General features: G+C 41.5%; 2 protein-coding genes across 15 annotated transcripts in view; both read left to right on the forward strand.

Moving 5' to 3' along the window:
* Window positions 1-14,344, forward strand: part of LOC125738497 (T-box transcription factor T-like) — a 28,488-nt gene extending 14,144 nt beyond the window's left edge. For 4 of the 12 annotated variants that reach the window (XM_049007474.1, XM_049007475.1, XM_049007473.1 and 1 more), the window contains exons 8-14: window positions 1,599-1,700; window positions 3,794-3,859; window positions 4,069-4,175; window positions 4,823-4,886; window positions 5,163-5,326; window positions 5,409-5,511; window positions 7,255-7,490. In XM_049007474.1, coding sequence (XP_048863431.1) covers window positions 1,599-1,700; window positions 3,794-3,859; window positions 4,069-4,175; window positions 4,823-4,886; window positions 5,163-5,326; window positions 5,409-5,511; window positions 7,255-7,395 — 747 coding nt within the window. In that variant the 3' untranslated portion in view covers window positions 7,396-7,490. Of the gene's footprint in view, window positions 1-1,598; window positions 1,701-3,793; window positions 3,860-4,068; window positions 4,176-4,822; window positions 4,887-5,162; window positions 5,327-5,408; window positions 5,512-6,639; window positions 7,491-8,417; window positions 10,397-10,922; window positions 11,189-11,399; window positions 11,535-11,653; window positions 11,716-11,808; window positions 11,871-12,041; window positions 12,219-12,958; window positions 13,092-13,476 lie in introns of those variants that run through there. The other 8 variants (XM_049007482.1, XM_049007481.1, XM_049007483.1 and 5 more) reach the window with 8 other exon arrangements.
* A 5,634-nt stretch (window positions 14,345-19,978) lies between these two features.
* Window positions 19,979-21,779, forward strand: part of pde10a (phosphodiesterase 10A) — an 84,434-nt gene continuing 82,633 nt past the window's right edge. Inside the window, exon 1 of one of the 3 annotated variants that reach the window (XM_049007757.1) lies at window positions 19,979-21,271. In XM_049007757.1, the coding sequence (XP_048863714.1) occupies window positions 21,088-21,271 (184 nt within the window). In that variant the 5' untranslated portion in view covers window positions 19,979-21,087. The remainder of the gene's footprint in view (window positions 21,272-21,779) is intronic. The other 2 variants (XM_049007758.1, XM_049007761.1) reach the window with 2 other exon arrangements.

Consider the following 21,779-nt stretch of genomic DNA (forward strand, 5'->3'; position numbering starts at 1 on the left):
AGCAGACAAAGTGTGCCATCACCCGGGTGCGCAGTGTTATGGGGCGTGGGCCACGACACGCCCAAGCTACCCTTGAGAAGTAGCACATCATTAGGAATATATTAACAACCTAAGAGGTGTTCCCCAGGTCGCGGCCTACGCGGGACCCGTCGTGAGGGACAGAGGAGATGATGCCAACCCATAATATGGCCAGTAGATCCATAATTCAGCCCCGAGTCCTTTTGGACCCAACTTGACCTCCAGGTATAGAGGCAGAATACTTCGGTACATCTTAGCTGGGCAATAAATCTAAAACCTACTGGTGCCAGTGTGGCCACTGAGAGCAAGGTCAATAAGTTGGACCAGAAAGAATCTCTGAGGAAACTCAGTTAAGCATAAAGCTGAGAGCTGAGATCTGAGAGCTACTTTCCGGAGACGAGCTAAGATCATAAGTATCTAGGGTGACATGCTGTTACCTGCTTCACTTAACACAGTGGAGAACCAGTCAAAAGCAGAGAACAGAGTGGCTGCGGGGTTGGGATTTACTCCTGCATTGGGCCACAAATTACTTTCAAAAGCAGTTCAACTTTCTTCCAGATATTGCTTGTCTGTGGGTTAGTACAAGCCAAAGGCCTTCTCGTATGCCTTCAAATTCAACAACATTCAATTTCAATACCATGTACCGCTTCTGAATGTAGTGGGTGCAGTGGGGTGTAGAAAGACTTATTCATAAAATCAGGGTCGATAGATGTTAGGGTTATCTTCTTAAGATACGCTGGAAACCAACCAGTCTCTGAACACAGAACAACACAGACAGCTGTGATGACTTTTTACTTGCTGCAAGGGAAGTCCGGTCCTGACCTCGAGGTGTCAGCCTCTCAGTCGAACTCAGCCAACTTCGAAAGAGGAACTCCCCTCGCAGTATCTTTTATTGGGGTACACAAACAGGATATGCAAATAACATTCAACATTGTTTATCACCATGTATGGGGTGGAGTTATTCAAGCGACAGTTCTTAAGACGTGTTATTGCTAAATTAAGATCAAGCTACTGCAGGATGTTATTTCTAAGAAATGGCATCTAGCAAAATGACAATAAAAAAAGTACATATTTCTCTAACATTTACAGAGCTGCAGACAAAACTGCAGATCAGTAGTCACCAACTGGTCGATTACAATCAATAGATCACATTCGCAGTCAACAGGGATCCACCCCCCCTCCCCGTTTGAACGGTGAAATATGTGTGTTGCGATTTGGTAGCTCACCGCATTATTTTCGTGGTAAAATTAGGTCTCACAGTAAGAAAGGTTGGAGACCACTGCTATATATGGTAAGCAAGCCTTGAGCAACATCCATCCATCCATAAGTGTGAGATATTATACGATGTTATTTAGTAATTAATGACTTCCATTTTAATGTTAAGCCAATGGAAAAGTAGCACGTTTCATTAATGTCCTTTGAGATCACTATCACTAAACATTTGTGGAATCTAGTGTCAGGAAAAGCAGCCTGTCACTATAAGAGGCCTCGCTTTTAAACTCTCAAATGCTCATGCTAGATCTGTAGGAATTTTGCACGTGTGAATTTATTGTGAATTTATGTCTGGATGCTGCACACAGGCTGCTCTTTCGGAAAGGGATGCCAATGGCTGGGGCCCCGCCCACCACCTCCGCGGCCGGCTGCAGCAGGAAATGGACGCTATTGGACAGATGTTTCCCAAGGTGAGCATCCACCCGCAGGACCAGTGACCCCACTTAACGGGGGCGGGGGGGCACCTAAGGGTTAAGCCCCCAGGCATTCTGATGTTTCTGTCAGAGTGGCTGCCCAGTCCTTATTACACCAGAATACAGACACTGCTGTGTCCTCACAAGAGGAGGAGAAGGAACAGAGACCATTCAGGCAACACGGAGGATTTTTAACTCCTGTGCAAAAACCATCGCCGTACTTTGTGTGTCCAGAATAGTTCCTGTAGTATTTTAGGCTCTAATGATAAACAGCTGTGATTCATAGTAAACTCAGCAAATGTATTAATATAGAGAGGAGCAGACAGCAAACATTACAGCTGCATGCTGCTATTTTTTAAGGGTCCTTATGGAAGCTACTTGATGTGTCAGATGTCAGAGTTTATTGCATTACTATATGATTTATCTCTGTGTAAAACACACACACACACACACAGAAATATTTTACAGTACATATGTAATGTATGTGCAAGTTAAATCTCAGATCATTTCTGTTTATAAGAATGCACGCAAAGCACAATGAGCTACATTAATTATTTTCTATTTCAAATACTTGCGAAGCATTATTCCTTTACTGAAGATGACAGATGGAATAGTTATGTTTAGTGTGGTCCTGCCTGCAGGGGAAAGGGGACGATTCCTAAAAATTTGGATCATACTCGGATTAGTTTGCGTTGGGGGCATAAAATCTCTAACGGCACCCGACTGCCTTACAGGTGTGGGGGTTGGGGGGGAGATGAAATTAGTGAAAATGCCCATGTGATCTTGACAAGGATAACTGGTTAGAAGATGGATGGATGGATGGATGCAAGACCATAGCACTGAGATGGGAATAAGGGAACAAGAATGAAGGCAATGCAAGCATTGAGGAAGTAGGAGAGGAAAGAAACAAGAAGTGGGGGAGCAGAAAAAGTAAAGATGAGGCGTAGCAAAGGTGGAGGTAAGAGGGCAGCGAGATGGGTGTATGTGGAGTGGCATGCCGGTGAGGGCGAATCACTTTCTCACACCTTGGTGTCAGAATCACCCTAAGCAAACAGGACTGGGGCGAAGCTGGAGAGAGCCGAGGGGAAGGCAAACAGCAGGCAGACGGGCCGGGCAGTGGGGGCATTACTCATCTCCGGGGTGCGGGGGGGGCTGGGGCGGCGCGGGGGCACATCCATGTCGCTTTATCTTGTGCTCATTGAACATCCATCAATGGGGAGACGCTGTTCGGGGCTCCGGAGACGTCTGTGTGAATCGCTGACAGAGGGGTTTTCCATCCTGGAAACGGGTTGTGTTGCTTCCATGAGCCTGGAGTTGTCTGCTTGTTACCATAACATGCCCATAACACGACAAAATAACCACTCTAATGCTGCTGCAGTATTATATTATATTTATGTGAGAGACCTATCTGGGTTGGGCCTCACAGCCATGTCGTACCGCACCGCTGTACCCTGTGCCGCCAGGGTTAGGGTCCAGGTCCCCCCATGACTCTGACTGTGATAAGCAGTCAAAAGATGGAAGACGTGATGAGATGAGAGATAATAGCAAAGACACTCTTAACATTTCAGTGGTATCAAAAGACGCATGTTGATATGGAGCCAGCATAAAAATGGCGTGTGTCAACCCCCCCCCGTTACCTCATCGGGGTTAACAGGTAATTCAGATGGCTTCAGCATGTCCTCTAGGGACGATCCTGTGGCGTTAAGCCGAGACCACCCAGGGGGGTCGGACACTTTCCCTCCAAGGTGAAACTTCCCATCATCGCCGGCCGTGTGGCCTGCAGTCTCCCCGACTAACGACCTCTCTGGCTGATTTGCTGAACCCCCCTGGTTAATTGGTTCTGGAAATCTATGCTTTGACACCCTGTTACCTGCACAGTGTGAGGGCTGAATGGTGTCTGAGCATTTGTGGGGGGAGACACGATTCTCTGTACTGAAGCAAAGTAAAGCAGGAACCACGCTCCTCGATCTACCCGCAGTAATATTTCCATTCTCAGCTTTCCCCCCCATTGCTCATTAAAATCAGAATCAGGCCTTGTTCTTACATTGAGAGTTAGCTGCCTTTACTCATTTTGTTGTTCCTTCTGACAGCTACAGGTGCCCAAGTTTGTCACCCTCCAGCCTGCTTTTCTGGATCTGCTGAAGTCATTTCCCGAAGTATGTCACCCGTCCTTTAAGAATAAACATTATTGTCCATTCGCAAGACATACTATATACTCTTTGCATCTAATTGTCATTACTTTTTGAGGTAAATGATGCATTTGGTGTCATATTTGGGTCGATGACCTGTCTAAATAAATGTGAGTATTAAGGTTGAGGTACTTATACAGGGCGGGCTGTAACCCGTTCTCATGCCTGACCCGTAGCTGAGGATTTCTGACACATCACAGAAGACGACGTGCACAGACGCCAGCCTGAGGAAACTGCATCACATGCACAGCCTCACCCTCACCAATATGGCCGCTTCCCAGAGGTACAGTAACACGGCAAATGCTTAAAGTTAATTTAACGACGCATGTGGCTCAAAATAAATTCTATTTATACATTCATTCAGTTCTGTATATGTTACTGTCCATAATTCCTTGTACTGTGAAATACACAGAAGACAGCAGACGGAATGCCGTAAGATAAAGAAACTAATAGATGTTATTCAATCTAATTTTCTTACAGAGGTAAAATAACTTAACATGTAGCATTTTGTTAACAAATAAAAGGCTGCCATCTCAGAGATTTCTGTTTGCACAAATGACTATATGAGGTATTACATTACAATACAATGTAATAAAGTATATACAATATACAGTATATTGTATTACAATAAAATACAATACATTGTATTTACAATATCAGCCACAAACTTTGTTAATTTGTCAGGTAGTCCTTCATTTACTGTCAGGTAAATGAAAGTAGCTTTTCCATTTTAAGGACATGGAACACAGAATGAGAATACTGTCCCTGTCAGCACGTTAAATTTCATAAAATCTGTAGGGGAATTTGTTTCACAACAGAAAAGGGAAAACTGCGATTACCGTAATGCAGGCCAGAGGGCTGAGAGTACAGCGCATAGCTCTGAACTTTTGGTAAACTCTCATTTGTTTGTTTTTTCTTGCTTGGTGTGAGATTACTGCTGAACAGAGGCACACACTGTCCGCTCTGGGACGATGAGGGCAGAGACTGGAATCTGGTAACTTCATTTTAAGAACCTCAGACAGATAGAGGAGTCACAGAACTCTGTTAAATTAAACATATTGCATGCTGTATATTGAAATCTCATATTGCAATGTTTATATAGTAAAAAAAAATTCACAATAATGCTTTTCAGATCTGTCTAATCTTACCACTGATAATATAATCGCAGCTCACTTTTTGCACTTAAAAATGTGAAATGGCTCCACAAAGTTGCAGTTATCTTCCTGCTGACTGACATCTAAATGGTGACTCGATGCGTTTCCTTACCTAGCACGAGTACTTATTTCCTACTGAGGTTCTTAGAGTGAATCATGGGAAGATCAGAAAGCCCCCTTGTCCTCGCCGCTCTCCACAAGCCCCAAGTGGCCAGCCTGAGACCACATCTACACTGGAACCTGACACAGACGCTGTGCCGGATACAGAGCATCCTAAGGGGTAAAGTTCACTTCGTCCACTCAGGCGAACAGGCTTCCCTGCTTCCTCGGTGACAGAGGCTCACTATAATGTGCTGTTGCAGCATCCTGCTGACTGAAACACAGTCTGAGCACAGAGAGGCAAACTCCACTAAGTCCCCTGATCCCCTATCATTGGAACAAGCGTGTCAGAAACACCCCTCTGCGGTAAGAACTTCCTGTACAGTCCACTCCGGTCAACATCATCAATTTGCAAATCAGAACTCACCCATATATCTTTCAACTGCTTAGCCATCATGGATTAACAGGGAGCCCTGGAACTGCCAGGCAGTGCAGGATGTGCCCTAGATGGGATGCCAGTACAGCACAGGAGAGAAGATTCATACACTAAGGGCAAGAGACACCAGGTCACTTAACCACATGTTTTGGGGCTGTGGGAGGAAATGGAGTAGCAGGGGGTAACGCCACACAAACAGACAGATCACACATGCGCACACAAAGGGGTTTGTAATTATATCTTTGTGGGGACTCTCCATTCATTTATACGGGGGAAACCCTAATCTCCTCATATGGACCTTAACCCCCCCACCCACCCAGCCCTAATTTTAGCCATAAGTAACCAAACAAAATACAAGACTTTTGGCATTTTTACTTTTTTGACTGCATTCACAGATCTTTATGGGGACCTGAAAAATGGTCCCCACAGTGTAACATAAACCAAATCTACACACACACACACACACACACACACACACAGAGCAGTAGGGCTACTCATAGTAGTGCCATTCTGTCCCATTTTTATAATCCCTTTAAATGTTTAAGCAAAGCTAAATACCAAGTGTCTCTGCATAGTACTCAAGAAATAGCATATCCTCCCTTCAGCATCCAGGGAAACTAACAGACATAAATCCATCCATCTTCTGAAACCGCTTGTCCTATTCAGGGTCATGGGGTCCAGAGCAGGGAACAACCCAGGATGGGGCACCAACCAGCCCATCACAGGGTACACTCACACACCACTCACTCACACACGTACACCTATAGGAAATTTGGTAACCTCACACTATTGGGGAGGGGGGGGGGAAACCGGAGCACCTGGACAATATCATGACACAGGGAGAACATGCAAACTCCACACGCACAGAACCCCATCAGAGATTCGAACCCAGGTCCCAGAGGTGGGCGGCAACAGTGCTAACCACCACATTGCCCCCACAAACATAAATAGTGTAGAATATTAGTATCACTTCCTCTGTGGAAATTAGAAAGAACTGAAGATAATATGGCCTCTAAATCTCTGCTGTTAAATAATGAACGTTTCTCTTTTTTACCAAGGTAAAAATGTTGCCCTCCAAGTCCTGGACCAACTACATTTAATACATCAGGCAACTTTTCTCTTGGAATGTATGTCTGTTACAGTGTCGTTATGTCTATTATGGTGTATAGAAGCAGACATGTAGACTGACCATGTATAACCAATTGGGATTAAAAAAAGAATCTTTTTTTAAGTTTTCATTAAAAATCCAAACATCCGTCCATTGCCAACTGCTTATCTTGGTTAGGATGACAGGGGTGCCTGTCCCTGACTTCACAGGGATTCCCCAGAGGAGATGTGAATCTATAGCAGGGTACACACACACACACACACACACACACACAATAATACACCAAGGAAAATAGAAATATCATCATACCACCAAGTAAAAATACACATTTATGTGAATTCCAGTTTGACTTGTGGATTTTGTAAACAGCTCAAAGTACATTAGTTGTTACATATACTGTTCTTACACTTGAAATTTTGACCTGACTTTATAGCTAAATATACTGAAGCGCAACTGTATTCAACGGCAATCAGGGAGCTTAAATTTTTATCCACTGCAGTATTTCTGGACAGCACTGCATTAATAAGAGCACTGCAACAAACACTTAAGGTTCCTTTATTTACAGGTTACGAACAGAAGGAAATCAAGACAAATTTGCCATCATTTTTTTCCAGTGAAAAAAATCTTCCAGCCTTGGTTCAGATCTAAAAATGAAAAGAAAGATTTAAAAAATGGGCTCACTTTTCATTTGTTTTTATTTATATAATGCATTCATGTTTCAGATAACTGGTGTGTTTTATTGATTTACTGTCCAATGAAAGATTATGCATAGCTTTTAATGTTTATTAAAATGTAAATGATTTTCAGGCTTGAGTGTAATGCATGCTTCAGTTGATGTTAGTACTCTCATAGCACTGTTAGCGAGAAAAGTGTTGAGTCGTAAGTCGACTAGAGGCCCTACTGCTCTCAAAATGCATGATGCATATTTTGAAAACTAAAAAAAAAAAAAAAAAAAAAAACCAACCTGCAAGTGTATCTCCATTCTTAATGGCCATCTGAATGTTCTGTAGGACGGTAAAGGGTTGAGATATATATATATATATTAAATGAGTTGCATAATGCGTATGCAAGCTGGGTGCTCAGCACGAATTACTAAAGGCAAGGAATGGTCATGCGCAATCAATCGCCGACTTTCAGCAAATGGGAAACCTCTACGAAGAAACAGTGAAGGGCTGCCTTATCAACCAAGTCAAGAAACATTTTTTTTAAATAAAAAGAGCTTATTTCGGATATGCTGAGGTATTATAAATAGTACCTGGTTCAAACATCCCACCATGCGTTCTACAGCGTAAAGAGATGATCGTATCCTTTTCAAAGTCCGTAATTCCAGCTGTAATAGAAACGTAGAACAATTGATCTTAATTAAACGTTACACCTTAAAAGGTCCATATAGAATTAGCGGGTATGCCAGCCGTTTCTGCAGAACCTCTAACGCAAATAAATTGTGAAAGTGGGCCGCGCTACAGAATACGCCAGTTAATTCACTTCATGATTCAACTGCAATGCTGGCAATGTCGAAGTCTTGCAGGAAACTAGTTAAGGTGTACCTGGAGCTGTTTAAGTTCATTTTCGGCTTCCGTGGCAGTGACAGGCTTACATTTACTGTCTGCTGACATGGCTAATTACGGCTGTGTCTTTATTTTAGAAGTTCGCAGAAACGCGCAGCTGCATTGAAAATACGCGCCTTTGACCGCGAAGGCCGCAATAATCGAGCACAGAATCGATCGATTAAAGAGCGTGATTACAACAAATATTCTTTTTTTTTCAAATGCCGCTGTGTTTTTATATTGCGTTTTATCATTGCGATTTATTTGCTACAAATGCTGTAATATCAAGATTGTTCTGCAAAAATGGTCTTCTCACCGACGCCATAACCTTCATGCTTGAAACCTCATAACAAATTGATCTGTTAATAATAATGTTTTGTAATTTATGCAAGGTGACTTGCATAGAAATAACAAAATATCTTCATTTCACTATATGTGTAGGTTCACTGTAAATATCTGGAAAAAATCTTTTTCACTTTTTAATGCTAATTTATTGGCTGGTGTTTGTGTAATTGTCGCTTTTGCTAACTTACTTTATATCCGGTACATAGTAAAACTGATTCTGCAGCTTTCTTGGTGTGAATTGAAAAGTTATTGGATAATCTCCAATTGACTGTTATAGGTGAAATTGAATTTTTATTCTACACTTAATAGTGAATTATAGACCTATAACTCATGACGATGTATTTTTTCCGTCTCCAATAAGAAACTGGGAAACACAAATTAAACAGTGAAGGACTGATCATTCAAGGCAAAGCAGCCCTTAATCTAAGAATTAAAAAGTGAAAAGTTACGTTATTTACAGTAACAAAAATTAATATTTTAATGTCATCTAAAATGTGGTTTTTACTTGTTTGCTGATACTTTACTCTGCGCCTTCATAATACACTACCCTATAAAATCTGTAAGCTATCTCATGCAAAATATTGACAGCATCCGCAAGAGTGTCGGCGGCGTCTCGCTAGAGTCATGTGACTTTATTTGAACTGTTTTCCCTAAGAGTTTAGACCGTTGTTTCCTTTTAACAGGCATTGTTTTCAAGCACTAAGGGTCGTATTGCGTTTCCTTCGCTTTGTCACCTTTGGTACGGCGATTCCCACGGACTCTGAAACTAATAAACGTCCCGAATAACCTTCACGGGCTGTATGAGTGAACGGCGGAGTCGGCTTCGACTGCTTTTTCACACTTTCCTGAGACTAATAACCTTTCATTTTGTTGGATGCTCACCACTTAGAAGGATTTTAATTAAAAAACAAAACAGTGTTTCAAAGCAAATCTTATAGTCTGGTCAAATGATTTGACGAGAATGTTTTTAGCTTTTGTTTTGAACAATTATTGGTCTATACATTTTAAGCTCAGATTTGATGGCCTAATGAATAGATTATAAATGTAAGAAAATCATTATGAATCATTGAGAGAACAATTTTCGTTTGCAATATGAATAGAAACGGATTTAGGCCTATTTGTTATCTAATTTGATCTGTTTATGAAACAATACATAAGGACATTTTGAGGCCATACGAAATAAATATGTCCACATTTGGGAGATCTTGTTGCAGGTGTCGCTTTGATATAGGTGTAAATATTTACGGATTTAAGTAAAGTAGCTCTATTCAAATTTGCAGTTGGCAATTGACTTCGAACGCTACTTGCCATCTCGACTGATATGGCCGCATCCAGCCAATCGGGGACAGGAAAGTCCACATCAAAGGGAAGTCCAGCCAATCAGATTTCCCCCTAAGTGTTAAACGGTGTCATAAGCAAAACTGGAGACTATTAAATTGGAACTAATCTGGGTGATGGGTTAAAGTGGAAATCTTCATATCGTTGTTGCCTCCTCTTCTGTGTTGGAATACACTGACACTCTTAAAAGGATATATTGTAGGACTAAGGACTATTGTAGGTCTATTTAAACCAAGTATATATAACTTCTTCCAAAGTCCTGGAGATTTTGGACAGAATGGCATCAAGTGATTGCTCGGGAAAAGCTGTTCAGTACAGAGTCGACCATCTACTGAGCGCCGTGGAAAACGAGTTACAGGCGGGAAGCGAAAAGGGGGACCCCACAGAAAGAGAACTCAAAGTCAGCTTGGATGAAAACGAGTTGTGGCAGAAATTTAAGGAACTCATCAATGAGATGATAGTAACCAAGAATGGGAGGTATTGTATAAAGGACAATGGATGACATTGTCGTATTGGATGCAATAGTAAAGATATACACTATTCTAAAGAAAAAAAAATCATGCAGCTGATTTGACGGTGTTTTATACGAAAAGTAGGCCTTTCTATGGTAGCACAGGTCACCGTTGTGTTTCTCACTTGTTTTAATGAGTATATTTGTGTCTACACTCACGGCATGTATTTTATAGATAGTTGGTTAATTAAGCAAATTCATTGTAAAACAAGTATAGTGTGCTTAATAATATGTAAGTGTTGCTTATATGAAGTTAATCATGTATTTAATTTATAATCTATAATTAACACTATCTGTAATTAACAGTCACGTTAACTGTTAATCTCAAACATGAATTTACCTAACAAATAGTCTAATATATGCTTTGTGGCTGCAGTTCCGTATCCTTTGTGAATAATAAAATCATTTGAAATATATTTTCAGAAAAGCACGTTCTCGCTTTGATGCGAACTTAAAAATGTGAATTTAATCGATCTTTATTTCTGAATCACAGGCGAATGTTCCCAGTGCTGAAGGTAAACGTATCCGGCCTGGACCCGAACGCCATGTACTCATTTCTGCTGGACTTCGTGGCTGCTGACAATCACAGGTGGAAGTACGTGAACGGAGAGTGGGTTCCCGGCGGCAAACCCGAGCCTCAGGCGCCCAGCTGCGTGTATATCCATCCAGACTCTCCAAACTTCGGTGCGCATTGGATGAAAGCTCCCGTCTCCTTCAGTAAAGTCAAACTAACCAATAAACTCAACGGAGGCGGACAGGTAAACGGAAACACATCATATTGCTCAGTGTTAATGTTTATTTGGTGTGTTCATATTTAGTCATGATCATCTACAGAAAAAAAGTAAATTGTTTCATTTTGTCTATTTAAAGTTGGATACAATTAAATATCTCTAAATGGAATATTTAAAAGGGGGTGTTTTAAAGCGTTGAGTTTTCGTTGTTTAAAACGTTGTATGCGTGTCTCTGCAGATTATGTTAAACTCCTTGCACAAGTACGAGCCCCGGATCCACATCGTGCGCGTCGGTGGACCGCAGAGAATGATCACCAGTCATTCGTTTCCTGAAACGCAGTTTATTGCAGTCACAGCGTATCAGAATGAAGAGGTGCCACATGAAATCACAACATTTTACATATTACGCATTCGTTTTTGTAGTTTTTGTAGTTTGACTTTCAGTGTCACAGTCCCTTTTAAATTCGTTACATCATTGCTACTTCTCTACAGATCACAGCGCTCAAAATTAAGTACAACCCGTTCGCGAAGGCTTTTCTGGATGCCAAAGAAAGGTATGTTGCATTGTGTCAGCCATTTACTTTTAAAACTTGCTGCCACGTTAGCAAACTCCGTTGCCCGTTCTTAGCATTGCTTTCCTTTCACAGAAGTGATCATAAGGAAATCATCGACGATGTTGGGGATAATCAGCAGGGAGGTTATTCCCAATGTAAGTCATGAGATTGACCTGTAAATGATATTTTGAATCGGATCGATACATATTACTATTGTTTAGATTAAATATATAACTGTCCAATGATTGAATATAACTTGAGATTGTTGTCGTTTGTGTTGTTTAGTATGAGGTTATAGTTTCTGTCTTTATCCGCTTTCGTTTCAGTAGGCAGCTGGTTCATCCCAGGCTCAGGGTCTCTCTGCTCTTCATCAAACCCACACCCCCAGTTTGGGAGCACCCTCTCCCTCTCCTCCCCCCACGGCTGTGACCGTTACTCCTCCTTGAGGAGTAACCGCTCCGCACCCTATCCCAGCCCCTATACCCACAGGAGTGCATCACCCAGTGAGCAGCCGCCCTGCCTGTCCCCTCACACAAGTGCACACTGAAATCATGGTCCTAAGCTCTCTGTGTGGGTCACTACGATAGTACAGCACACCGACGATTACCCTCTGACTGAATCAGAATCAGCCTTATTTGGCCAAGTATGTTCACACATAGTGGAATTGTCAGACATTTAATCAAAATAATTAAGACAAGACATAAACATACAGTTCTGTTGATATGCGACGTATATAACCTCTGCATTCACAGCACTGCTTCAGTGATCGATTGAGGAACAAATTTCCAAAACTCACTCAGTTCGATAACCTAAAGTAATAACTCATAATCCTCTTCATACGTTGCAGTAATGGGAATGAAATCTCACTCAGTGTGTATGTAATCGAGGGATGGAATTTCGTGAAATTTCTTCTCAAGAAAATTCCCGTGGAATGAGTTTCTGATATTTGCTTTTCAATTAACACAATTTTCTTCACTCTGAGGTTTAACAGAATTCAGCCATATGCTGTTCAAAAAAAAAAAACTCGACAGAACAAAAACAGAAAGGACTTTTCATCTGTTTGAAAGGAAAGTTGACACAGGCTACAGCAGTGAATAAATCAATCAATGTATTAAAGTTAGGCATTAAGTAACTGGAGGCAATATATACATAACATAACATGCCTTTTCTGTATTGACCATATTAAGGACGCTGTAACACTGCCCACCGCATACCTGATTGATTTATCGTTTTATACTTGCAGCTGCTTATTCAGACAGCTCGTCTACCTGTCTGTCCATGTTGCCGTCCCATGACAACTGGTCCAGCCTACAGGTGCCGTCCCATTCCGGCATGTTACCCATGAGTCATAGCGGCACCTCCGGGAGCAGCTCCAGGTGAGCCTGTGCCTCCCCTCCCCCACCTGCCCCCATGCTGAGTCTCGGGCCCCCGTCTTCCCTCTTGTTCTCGCCTATACCCACATCCTGGCCTGTGTCTGCATTGTCTCACCTCGTTAACAGGACTTTCACCTTCTTCTGTCCTGATCCATTCAGGCCCATCACTGCATTCTGGGACATGCTTTGATTTATTTTGCCATAGTTACTCTTTGTTTTCCTTTGTACTTTGCACTCTACAAGTAAAATGAATAAAAAATAGGCATTATTTTGATGTTGTTTTAATACAGTGACACTGTAGTATTTTTGTTGTTGTGGTTGTTTCCAGGCAACACTGCATGCTAATTTAACGTCTTTCTTTAATCTCCACCCCATTGCTTACACACAGCCAGTATCCCAGTTTGTGGTCAATGAGCTCCTCCTCGCTCACCCCAGTCTCCCAGTCCAGTGGAATGTCCAACAGCTTGGGCTCTCAGTTCCTGCGCAGCTCCACAACTCATTACCCAGGGCTCTCGCACCCGGCCACAGTGCCCCTCTCAGGCTCCCCGCTGTATGACAGCACTGCCCCATCGGAAGTTCACGAAGCCTCACAGTACGACGCCTCTCCCCACGCGCGCTTAGCCACCACCTGGACTCCCATCACTCCTCCTTCCCTGTAGGGCGGCGCACTTCCATTATTATTGCAGTTTCTATTGTCGCTCTGTTGCTTTTCCTGGTGCTGGACTTTTGACAGATAAATACAGCATTATTTGTTGCATTCAGTGACAAAAGCAAGACAAATCATATTCACAGGTATAAAAAATCCATGTTTATATTACATGCTTACTCTGTGGAGTATCGTTGAACCAGCAAAATTTATGTTCTGTGTAAGAGAATATTAAAGAAGAGTAATTCTATTTTATATTTTTATGGAATGATGTCCAGCAAGTTAAATTTAATTCTGTTGCCTCTTATTAATTTTGTTGTCATTTTATTTTACAATCACACTTATAAAGTGAAATAATCAAGTCTTGGGAATAATATGTCAGACTATTTATACTTTGTGTTTCATAGCACAACACCTCCTAGTGCTAATTGTAAATATTTCTCTTTGCCTTGTCCATATTGTAAATATAAATATCATTTTGTTAATTTTATTTGTACCTTCTTTGACTTTCATTGTAAATCGATGGTCTTCGAATTCGTGCACATTGGAGAAGATTGCTGTCGGTCTGCCCACCGTGATATTGAGGCAAACATTAAATGGTTTTGTAACAGCCCCATCTTTTACAGCTCCTTCATGGTTCATACAGATGATGGTGCACGAGGGACAGGCGCTTCTTGGTAGCTTTTAAACGTTTATCCAGTGCTGGGTCTCACCGGAAGCCCGACCCAGAGAGTAGGGGCATAAGGCTGGGCTGCATCCTGCGAACACTTTAGACAAAGTATTTTCAGTCGTTTCATAAAACAGGTGAAAGTGTGGATTTATGTCCAGGGTGCATTTGTGTATATAACATGTCAGGGCATAGCATGGCTCACTGGGCAGCCTCATACAAACCCCATCTCTACAGCTTCCCCTGTGTGGCCCCTCCACCAGGTTCTCCAGTCGCCACCCACAGTCCAAAAACAAGCTGGTATTGTGAACTGGTGTCCCTAAATTGCCTTTGGTGGGTGAGCCTGTGCCCTGTGATGGACTCGCACCCCACAGAGGGGGTGTCCCCCCCTGCCTCCTGGTCCACCATGATACCACAAAGGGTTAGCAGCTGCAGATGATGGAGTGATGGATGTACTTGACCACAATGTAAATGTCAGCATTATCTCTTTATTCTGCATATGTGCCTATACTGAAAAGACAACATATGGGCCATATATTTTAATATATTTTGGCATATTTTTCTGTTGCATTTAGTATATGTTTCAATATTATACTTAATAACTAAATATTTTGGCCATTTGCTTTTAATCTGTCCACATTTCTCCCAAACCATTCATAAATCTATATATGTGTAAGATATAAATATATGTATAAAATATACTTCCATTCCAAGTATTAGGTAGGCTTTTAATACTTAAACGCGACATATATCTAAAATAAAGAATTTAAGGCAAAACTGCTGGACTGAGAGTAGGACAATGCAGCTCTGAGATGTTTTTTTTAGATCCACTACTTTATGGTCAGGAAGCTAACCACTGATCATGTGACTCAGACTCCTTCTGGGATTGGCTGGCTGTATTTGTGTGTGTAGGTGTGTGTGAGTGTTTGGAGTGCTGGCTGGTGGGGGTCGCCAAGGGTTCATCGCTCAGCACCAGAGGTTAGCGAGCACGGAGAGCACACTGGGCATGTTTGAGTCATCTGGAAGAAGGCAGAGAGGGGGAAATACTGTCACCTCCACCATCCTGCAATAACAGTCTGGTCATACATCACCCAGCCTTAACAGCACAACACTCAAGTGGCACCATCTTCCCACCTTGCTTCAAAAATTAAATATCAGCTAAATACTCAGTATTAAAAAAAATCTGGCATGTTCATTATGATTCCCAATTCAGCAGCTAATACCAGTCAACAAATATATTCTTTCCAGATTTACAGGCTCCATGCTGTGGATAAAGCACCAGGCACTCTCAGCTATGCCTGTTCCAGATGTAGGTCCCTCTGACACATTTTGCATGACTATGCAGACATGTTTGAGTTCTTAAATCGTGGCATGAATACGCAAGTTACAGGTTAATTGTGTTTACCCTTCCAGTGTCAACATCCCCTGCCACATCCTTCAAATTATTCATTTTGAAGGAAAATTCGCCACATTTGTAACCTAAACCACTTTTTTTCAGGATTACTGACAATCAGTACCTGTTTAGTCAACGTAAACAGAAGGAGATACACAGCAGTTACTTATTATTGCTTATTATCAATGTTATCCACGAAACGTATCGATTCTGCCTGTGTTTGAACATAAATGACGTCTCCATCAGACAGGAATTAATCGTTTTCGATTGGTGGTGAATCTTTGGATCCTCTGCACTTTATTATGGGGTGTTTGGCTGAGCCGCTTCAAGACAGTGTGTACTTAACTCTTATGAGTAAATTCCGCTCACATGGGTGAGGAATTGCATCTATCTTCAGCGGCTCCTTTCCCACAGACGAAAACGCCAGGACGAGGGGAACGCTGCCTAAATGGCTGCCAAAAGCCTGCGCAGTCCACCAAGGCGTGAAACCACGGTGATTAACCTTCGAGTATTGGCCTGTCACGGCTTTTAATTCACATGCCTGTGAGACCGGACAAGTCACTCTAAAATTAAACCGCTATATTATAATATACCCCATATAACAGCATTTCGCGCCAAGTGGGCACATCCGTGCGTGACTTCGTCTGTGTATTTAATTCGGATGATTCAAACTACCAATACGGAAAACCGTGTCCTATTTTCATCTGTTTTATGTGCACACACCTTCGCAATGACCTTAGACTCGGAGTGAAAGAGCCAGTGCTTACGGATTGTGGATTTCTGGGTAGTAGCAAAGCTCGAATCGTTATAATGCATTGTGCACCATCGGCTGCTTGGCCTGTCACCTAATTGTGGAGCGATCAGCGGCCGAATAAGAGCTTTTGTGAGAAAGATGCTGTAGAGAATAGTTTCCGCGATTTACTTAAGGAGAAAATGTGTGCAATCACTGAACGCATGTTGAAGGCTGCATGTTTTTCTTATAAAGGATCTTATTTGTAAATATAGTTAGAAATAAATTTCTTTTCTAAATATGCTTCAACTACTTTGTTCGCAGATTTGCCGGATTTGTAAGATGAATATATAAAACAGTGGTATGTATAGTACAATTCAAAAAAACTCCGAACGGGCAAAATACTCAGGCATGTAGCAAGGATTAAAACACTCTAAATTAATTCTTTTTTAACCCTTTTAAGAGATGGACGATATCTTGCTGGTATATTTTCCTGATGTGCCATCAAACTTTAACCTCTATTGCTATCCTTCGGCAGTTTTGGTGAACTGCAGTTTGCATTCACATTTGTTTGGATGACGTCAACTTCATAAACTGTAATAATTAATTAATTTTTTTTTTTGGGGGGGGGGGATCCGTGGAGAAAATGAAGGATTCTCAGTCTTTTCTGATAGCTTTGTGATTAAAAATCGAGTAGGTGTGGAGTGATACGGTGTATGTGCATATTCTCTCCAAGAGGTGGCAGAATAACACAGAAACCTATGCATCTTAGAAATGGAGTGCATTGTCTAGCATGGAGTGCCTGTGCGTACAAGACTATTATTCATGCACACGAACACATTGAGAAATATGTCTCATATTTGATTTTTCTGTTACTTTGTCGCATTTGTAATCGGCAACATTACCGACGCAAGTAGGCTACTTATCGCGTATACTACCAAATTACAATAGCCCTTTCATTCCATAAAAGTACTGTGATAGAAAATTAATATGTGAAAGCGTTTGTTTCCTTAAATAGATATTACAGTGATGATAGAATGTTTAAATAGCTACATTTCATAAAATGGTAAGTTGTATCACTATTGAACAGGCCTATAGCTGGTTTAATCTTGTCAGTCAGTGGATTATGGCTGGTTTGTTGACTAGTTTGGAATTTAGAATTCATATTTATCACAAAACAAATTTGCTTATTACATGGAAAGTATGTGTAAAGCTATATTTTACTTCTGTGGCTTGTGGTGAGGTATGCAAAATAGAGTAGCCTGACGATATCAAATGTATGCTTAGTAAAGTAAAAAAAATACTGTTTATTAATTGTAAAATTGTAACATTGCGCATTGTCGCATTCATATTAATATTGTCCTCAATGTTCGATATTTTCAGTTTCAAGGTTGTACCCGTTACAATTCCAATACAAATGCATCGCTGTACTTTGAACATTTCAAAAAGATTTGATTTCGAAAATTATAACTCCTTCGCTAAAATAATTGTTCTTAATATGATTGTATTTCTATGGAGGTTTGAGGGACGCATGAAGTGGACGGCACGCGAGTCCTGGCTCACAAGTAAAGCTTCAGTGATGATGTACTGCGCTAGGCAGTCAACCGGCACCGCTACGGACGTCATAGGAGCAGATGCCTTGGCAACACCGAAGCCTTATTAATTTCACGTTATTTGTAGAGCGGTTTGCCTACCAAGGGAGAAACAGAACAGTCCTGCGTTGCTTTTAGCATTTGTTCACTTACGTTAAATCCTAAGAGTTAAGCTGCGTTCTCTAAGCCTTTCTTTACAAGAACGAAAGAACAAACAAATGCGTTTATTGTGCAGGATTTAAGTCATCGCCAACCGAAATTTCAGCACAAAATGGCGCTCTAGTTTATAAAAGTCCTGTAGGATTCAGCAACATACATAATGTAAAAAAAAATTAGAATTCATATAAAGTAATTGTCTCAAGGATTTCTTTATTGTTTGGTTTATGTAAGGTATAAATAATACACACACGCGTATTAGCATTTTAAAATGTATGAAGTAACTATTGATTACATATTTAAATTTATACATGCACAGATATATGCATGCGTGCGTGAATCGACCTGTCGTCTACTGTGCATGCAATGGACAGTGTCAAATGCGCAAAAATGCTGTTTTCTGCTAGCACAAAAATGCCCCGAAGGCTTGATTTTTTTCCCCCCTTAATAATCCCATTAGGATCCTATTGAAAAAAATGCTCCTTCTGTCAAAAGCGAGAGCATTGACGCAAGCAGCTCTGACGTCAGTAGCTGCAGTGAATGGGGGGGAAAGCGGAGCGAGAGGAGCGTGTTTGCCTTCAGAAAACACCGAAGGCGTCACTGGGATAAATTAACCTGCTACTGGGAGAAAAAAAAATGTCTGCATAAAATCTCACCGAGTTCTTATAGTGGAGAATTCGGCATATTAAACTTGAAATTTTAAAAAATGACAGCGTTGCACGTGTAGGAATAGTAATCTGTTTTCCCAAATGGCGTTTGAAAAACGGCATTTTTGTTATGATTAGTAGTATGTATAGTACTCTTAACCATCGCAAAAATTTCGAAATAATTTGCAAGGTTTTAAACATTAATTTGATACCATCATTCGCAAAAGAATACATTCCAGATTCACGTACACCACTGTAATGGGCTGAAACTTGAAGGCAAATGTTTATTAACCCGTTCACGTCCAGATCACGAAACTTTGTATGGCACGGGTTACTCCCGTAAAAGCACAGCTACAAATTCGACGAAGAACCTGATGATGATGAGTTTTCCTATTGTAGATGCTTAGGTTGATCGACCTGTTCGATTCAAATTACTCGATTAAAGCTTTGCTTACACCCGCGCAGACGATTACTGTTCTACACCTGACTTACGGTTGCTCTTCGTGGCTCAACAGGTGTTTGTCTCTGAGGTGATTTTATTCTGACAATTTATTTTAACCTTAAGATTAAATAGAGCTCCATCGTGAGGAAGAAACATGTTATTAGTACAGGAACAGACGACAAATTAAATGACTTCATATTTTAAAGCAGAAATATGACATGACTTATCCTACATAAAATCCATAGACTATATGGTCCGAGGTCCAAAATGACGTAATCTGATGAATACCATTAGTTTTCTATTGTTGACCCTTACTAGGATATGGTAGATTATGTTTCTAAACAAACATATACAAAACTCATATATTTTTCTTTTTCACAAAAAAGACAGATAATTTTTATTGGATGGGTGTTTCATTCCATCAAACGTGTGAGATATTTTTGTTCGTGATTCTGTGAGAGGGTTGTGTGTATGTGTGTGTGTGTGTGTGCAAGAGTCGTGCAGGATTTAAAGGTTCAGGTTGCTTGCGTAGGATGTGTGAGGTTATCTTTTGAATCAATCTGAATTGCAGCCTTGGCACCGCTTGCAAAGAGAGCTACTGACGTCATTGCCTCCTCCTGGACGCGAGAGCTACACAAGTGCTGCTGTGGACCCCCTATTTACAGCAAACTCCTAAGTTACAAGACGGTGTCACAACAGAAAGGCATCTCCGCGTCCACTGCCTTAAAACTATTGAATACCACCGTGATATTCAAAGTGCTTCAGCCCGATGCTGAACCATGCCCGTTTGGTCGATCGGTGTTTCCCTAGCAACTGGATCAAGAAGTTCTATGAAGAAGCAGTCAAAGACAAGTGGAGGACCTTCATCACGTCGGCGGGTTGAAGGTTTCTGTATGAACATTAAGGTACAGTTGTTTGACTCTATAGCGCGCAAATGTTGGTCCTCCTCTGTTTATAATCAGGGAAGAGAAGGATCAGGGGAGATCCGTTGTCGCTTCACAGATGTTAACAACATCTGCCACTCACTGCTTCTCTCAAGCTGGTGTGTCAAGGCACCTGTGATCTAAACATTTTCGGATGTCAGCCTCGAAGACTGTTGCCTAAAGTGAAAGGGGTTGCAGTGCATCGCGTGAGGGCAGCATTGTTAGGGCGTAGCTTCACCCCCTGTCTCAGGCATCGGTATTCCACTCCCTGTTGACCACGGTGCAATCTTGAGTCTGCGTGAAGATTTGCTCACTGTAAGCGCTAGAGCTTCGGATTCCAGTTGGTTCACCGCCAGTCATGCAAATAACTTTAATGAAAATGCTACAGTCGGCAACTGAAATTAAACGCGTGACCCCCGCGTCGCCTGCGCTCTCGCGGATAATGCCACAGTTTAGAAACGCGTCGCCAGTGATGAACACTTTCCAGCAAAACACTGTTCAGTATAATCCCGGGCACACGTGATCACCAAATCACCACTGTAACAATATTTCACATTTATTCTGGGGGGAAGGGGGGGGGAAGCAGGAATAGTCGTGTCTTTTGCAAGATAGCTATTTCAAAAACAGTTACGTTAGTGCGTTTTGCAACTATCTCCATTCATTTAAGCATCTGCAGAGCGCACGCACACCTGCTAACTTTCTCTTCTCGTATTGGTTTGGGGAAATACTATACAATAAAGCACAGGCGATAGAGCGGAGAGGTCTGGATTGATGGGATTTCTCCACTATCCTCTGCCTATTGCATGCTCAGCGAGTTGAAAGTGTCTCGTTTTCAACCGCCTCCTCACGACCGCCTTAGAACATACTGCAGCAATAGGTATAATATTGAAAAGGAGCATCAAATGTCGAAGAAACGAAAAACTCCTGATGATGAAGGAGGCATCGCTAACGCAGAAGGCTCATCGCACGCGGAAGGTAGCGACCAAGGTAAGAACTCGCTGCCTACTGCAAACATGGATGTTAGAGATACTGTAGGTATCAGATCGATTCGGTTCATGTTAAGGTCATGGGCTAATATATGTACACATTTTAATAAAAGTAGCATATACATCAAATGCATAACGCGTGTTGTTCAGTAGATTTTGAGTAAAGAATATGAAGAAATGTGTAAGAAAAACGCAGAAAAGTTATGATTTGTATATTTGAAGAGATACTTTAGTATGATGATATGAAGAGGCACTGGAGGGGAAGTAAATAATGCCTTGAATTTAATTTCACTAAGTTTAAGCTATAGCTCATTTCACTTTCATAATAGAATTCACAGACGTCATTAATTGCGTCATTCCCGCTGAAATTTTTGACACTTGAGAAGCCCTTTGCTGTGTCCATTGTCCGGACCACCGTCTGTTTCTGTGTGTTTTCATTCCACACAGACTCTTGTGAAGCCTGTTACACATTCACAGATGTTGACAGGTGTGGACTTACACATACACTG

Source organism: Brienomyrus brachyistius, chromosome 3, assembly GCF_023856365.1.
Source record: "Brienomyrus brachyistius isolate T26 chromosome 3, BBRACH_0.4, whole genome shotgun sequence".
NCBI classification, from domain to species: domain Eukaryota; kingdom Metazoa; phylum Chordata; class Actinopteri; order Osteoglossiformes; family Mormyridae; genus Brienomyrus; species Brienomyrus brachyistius.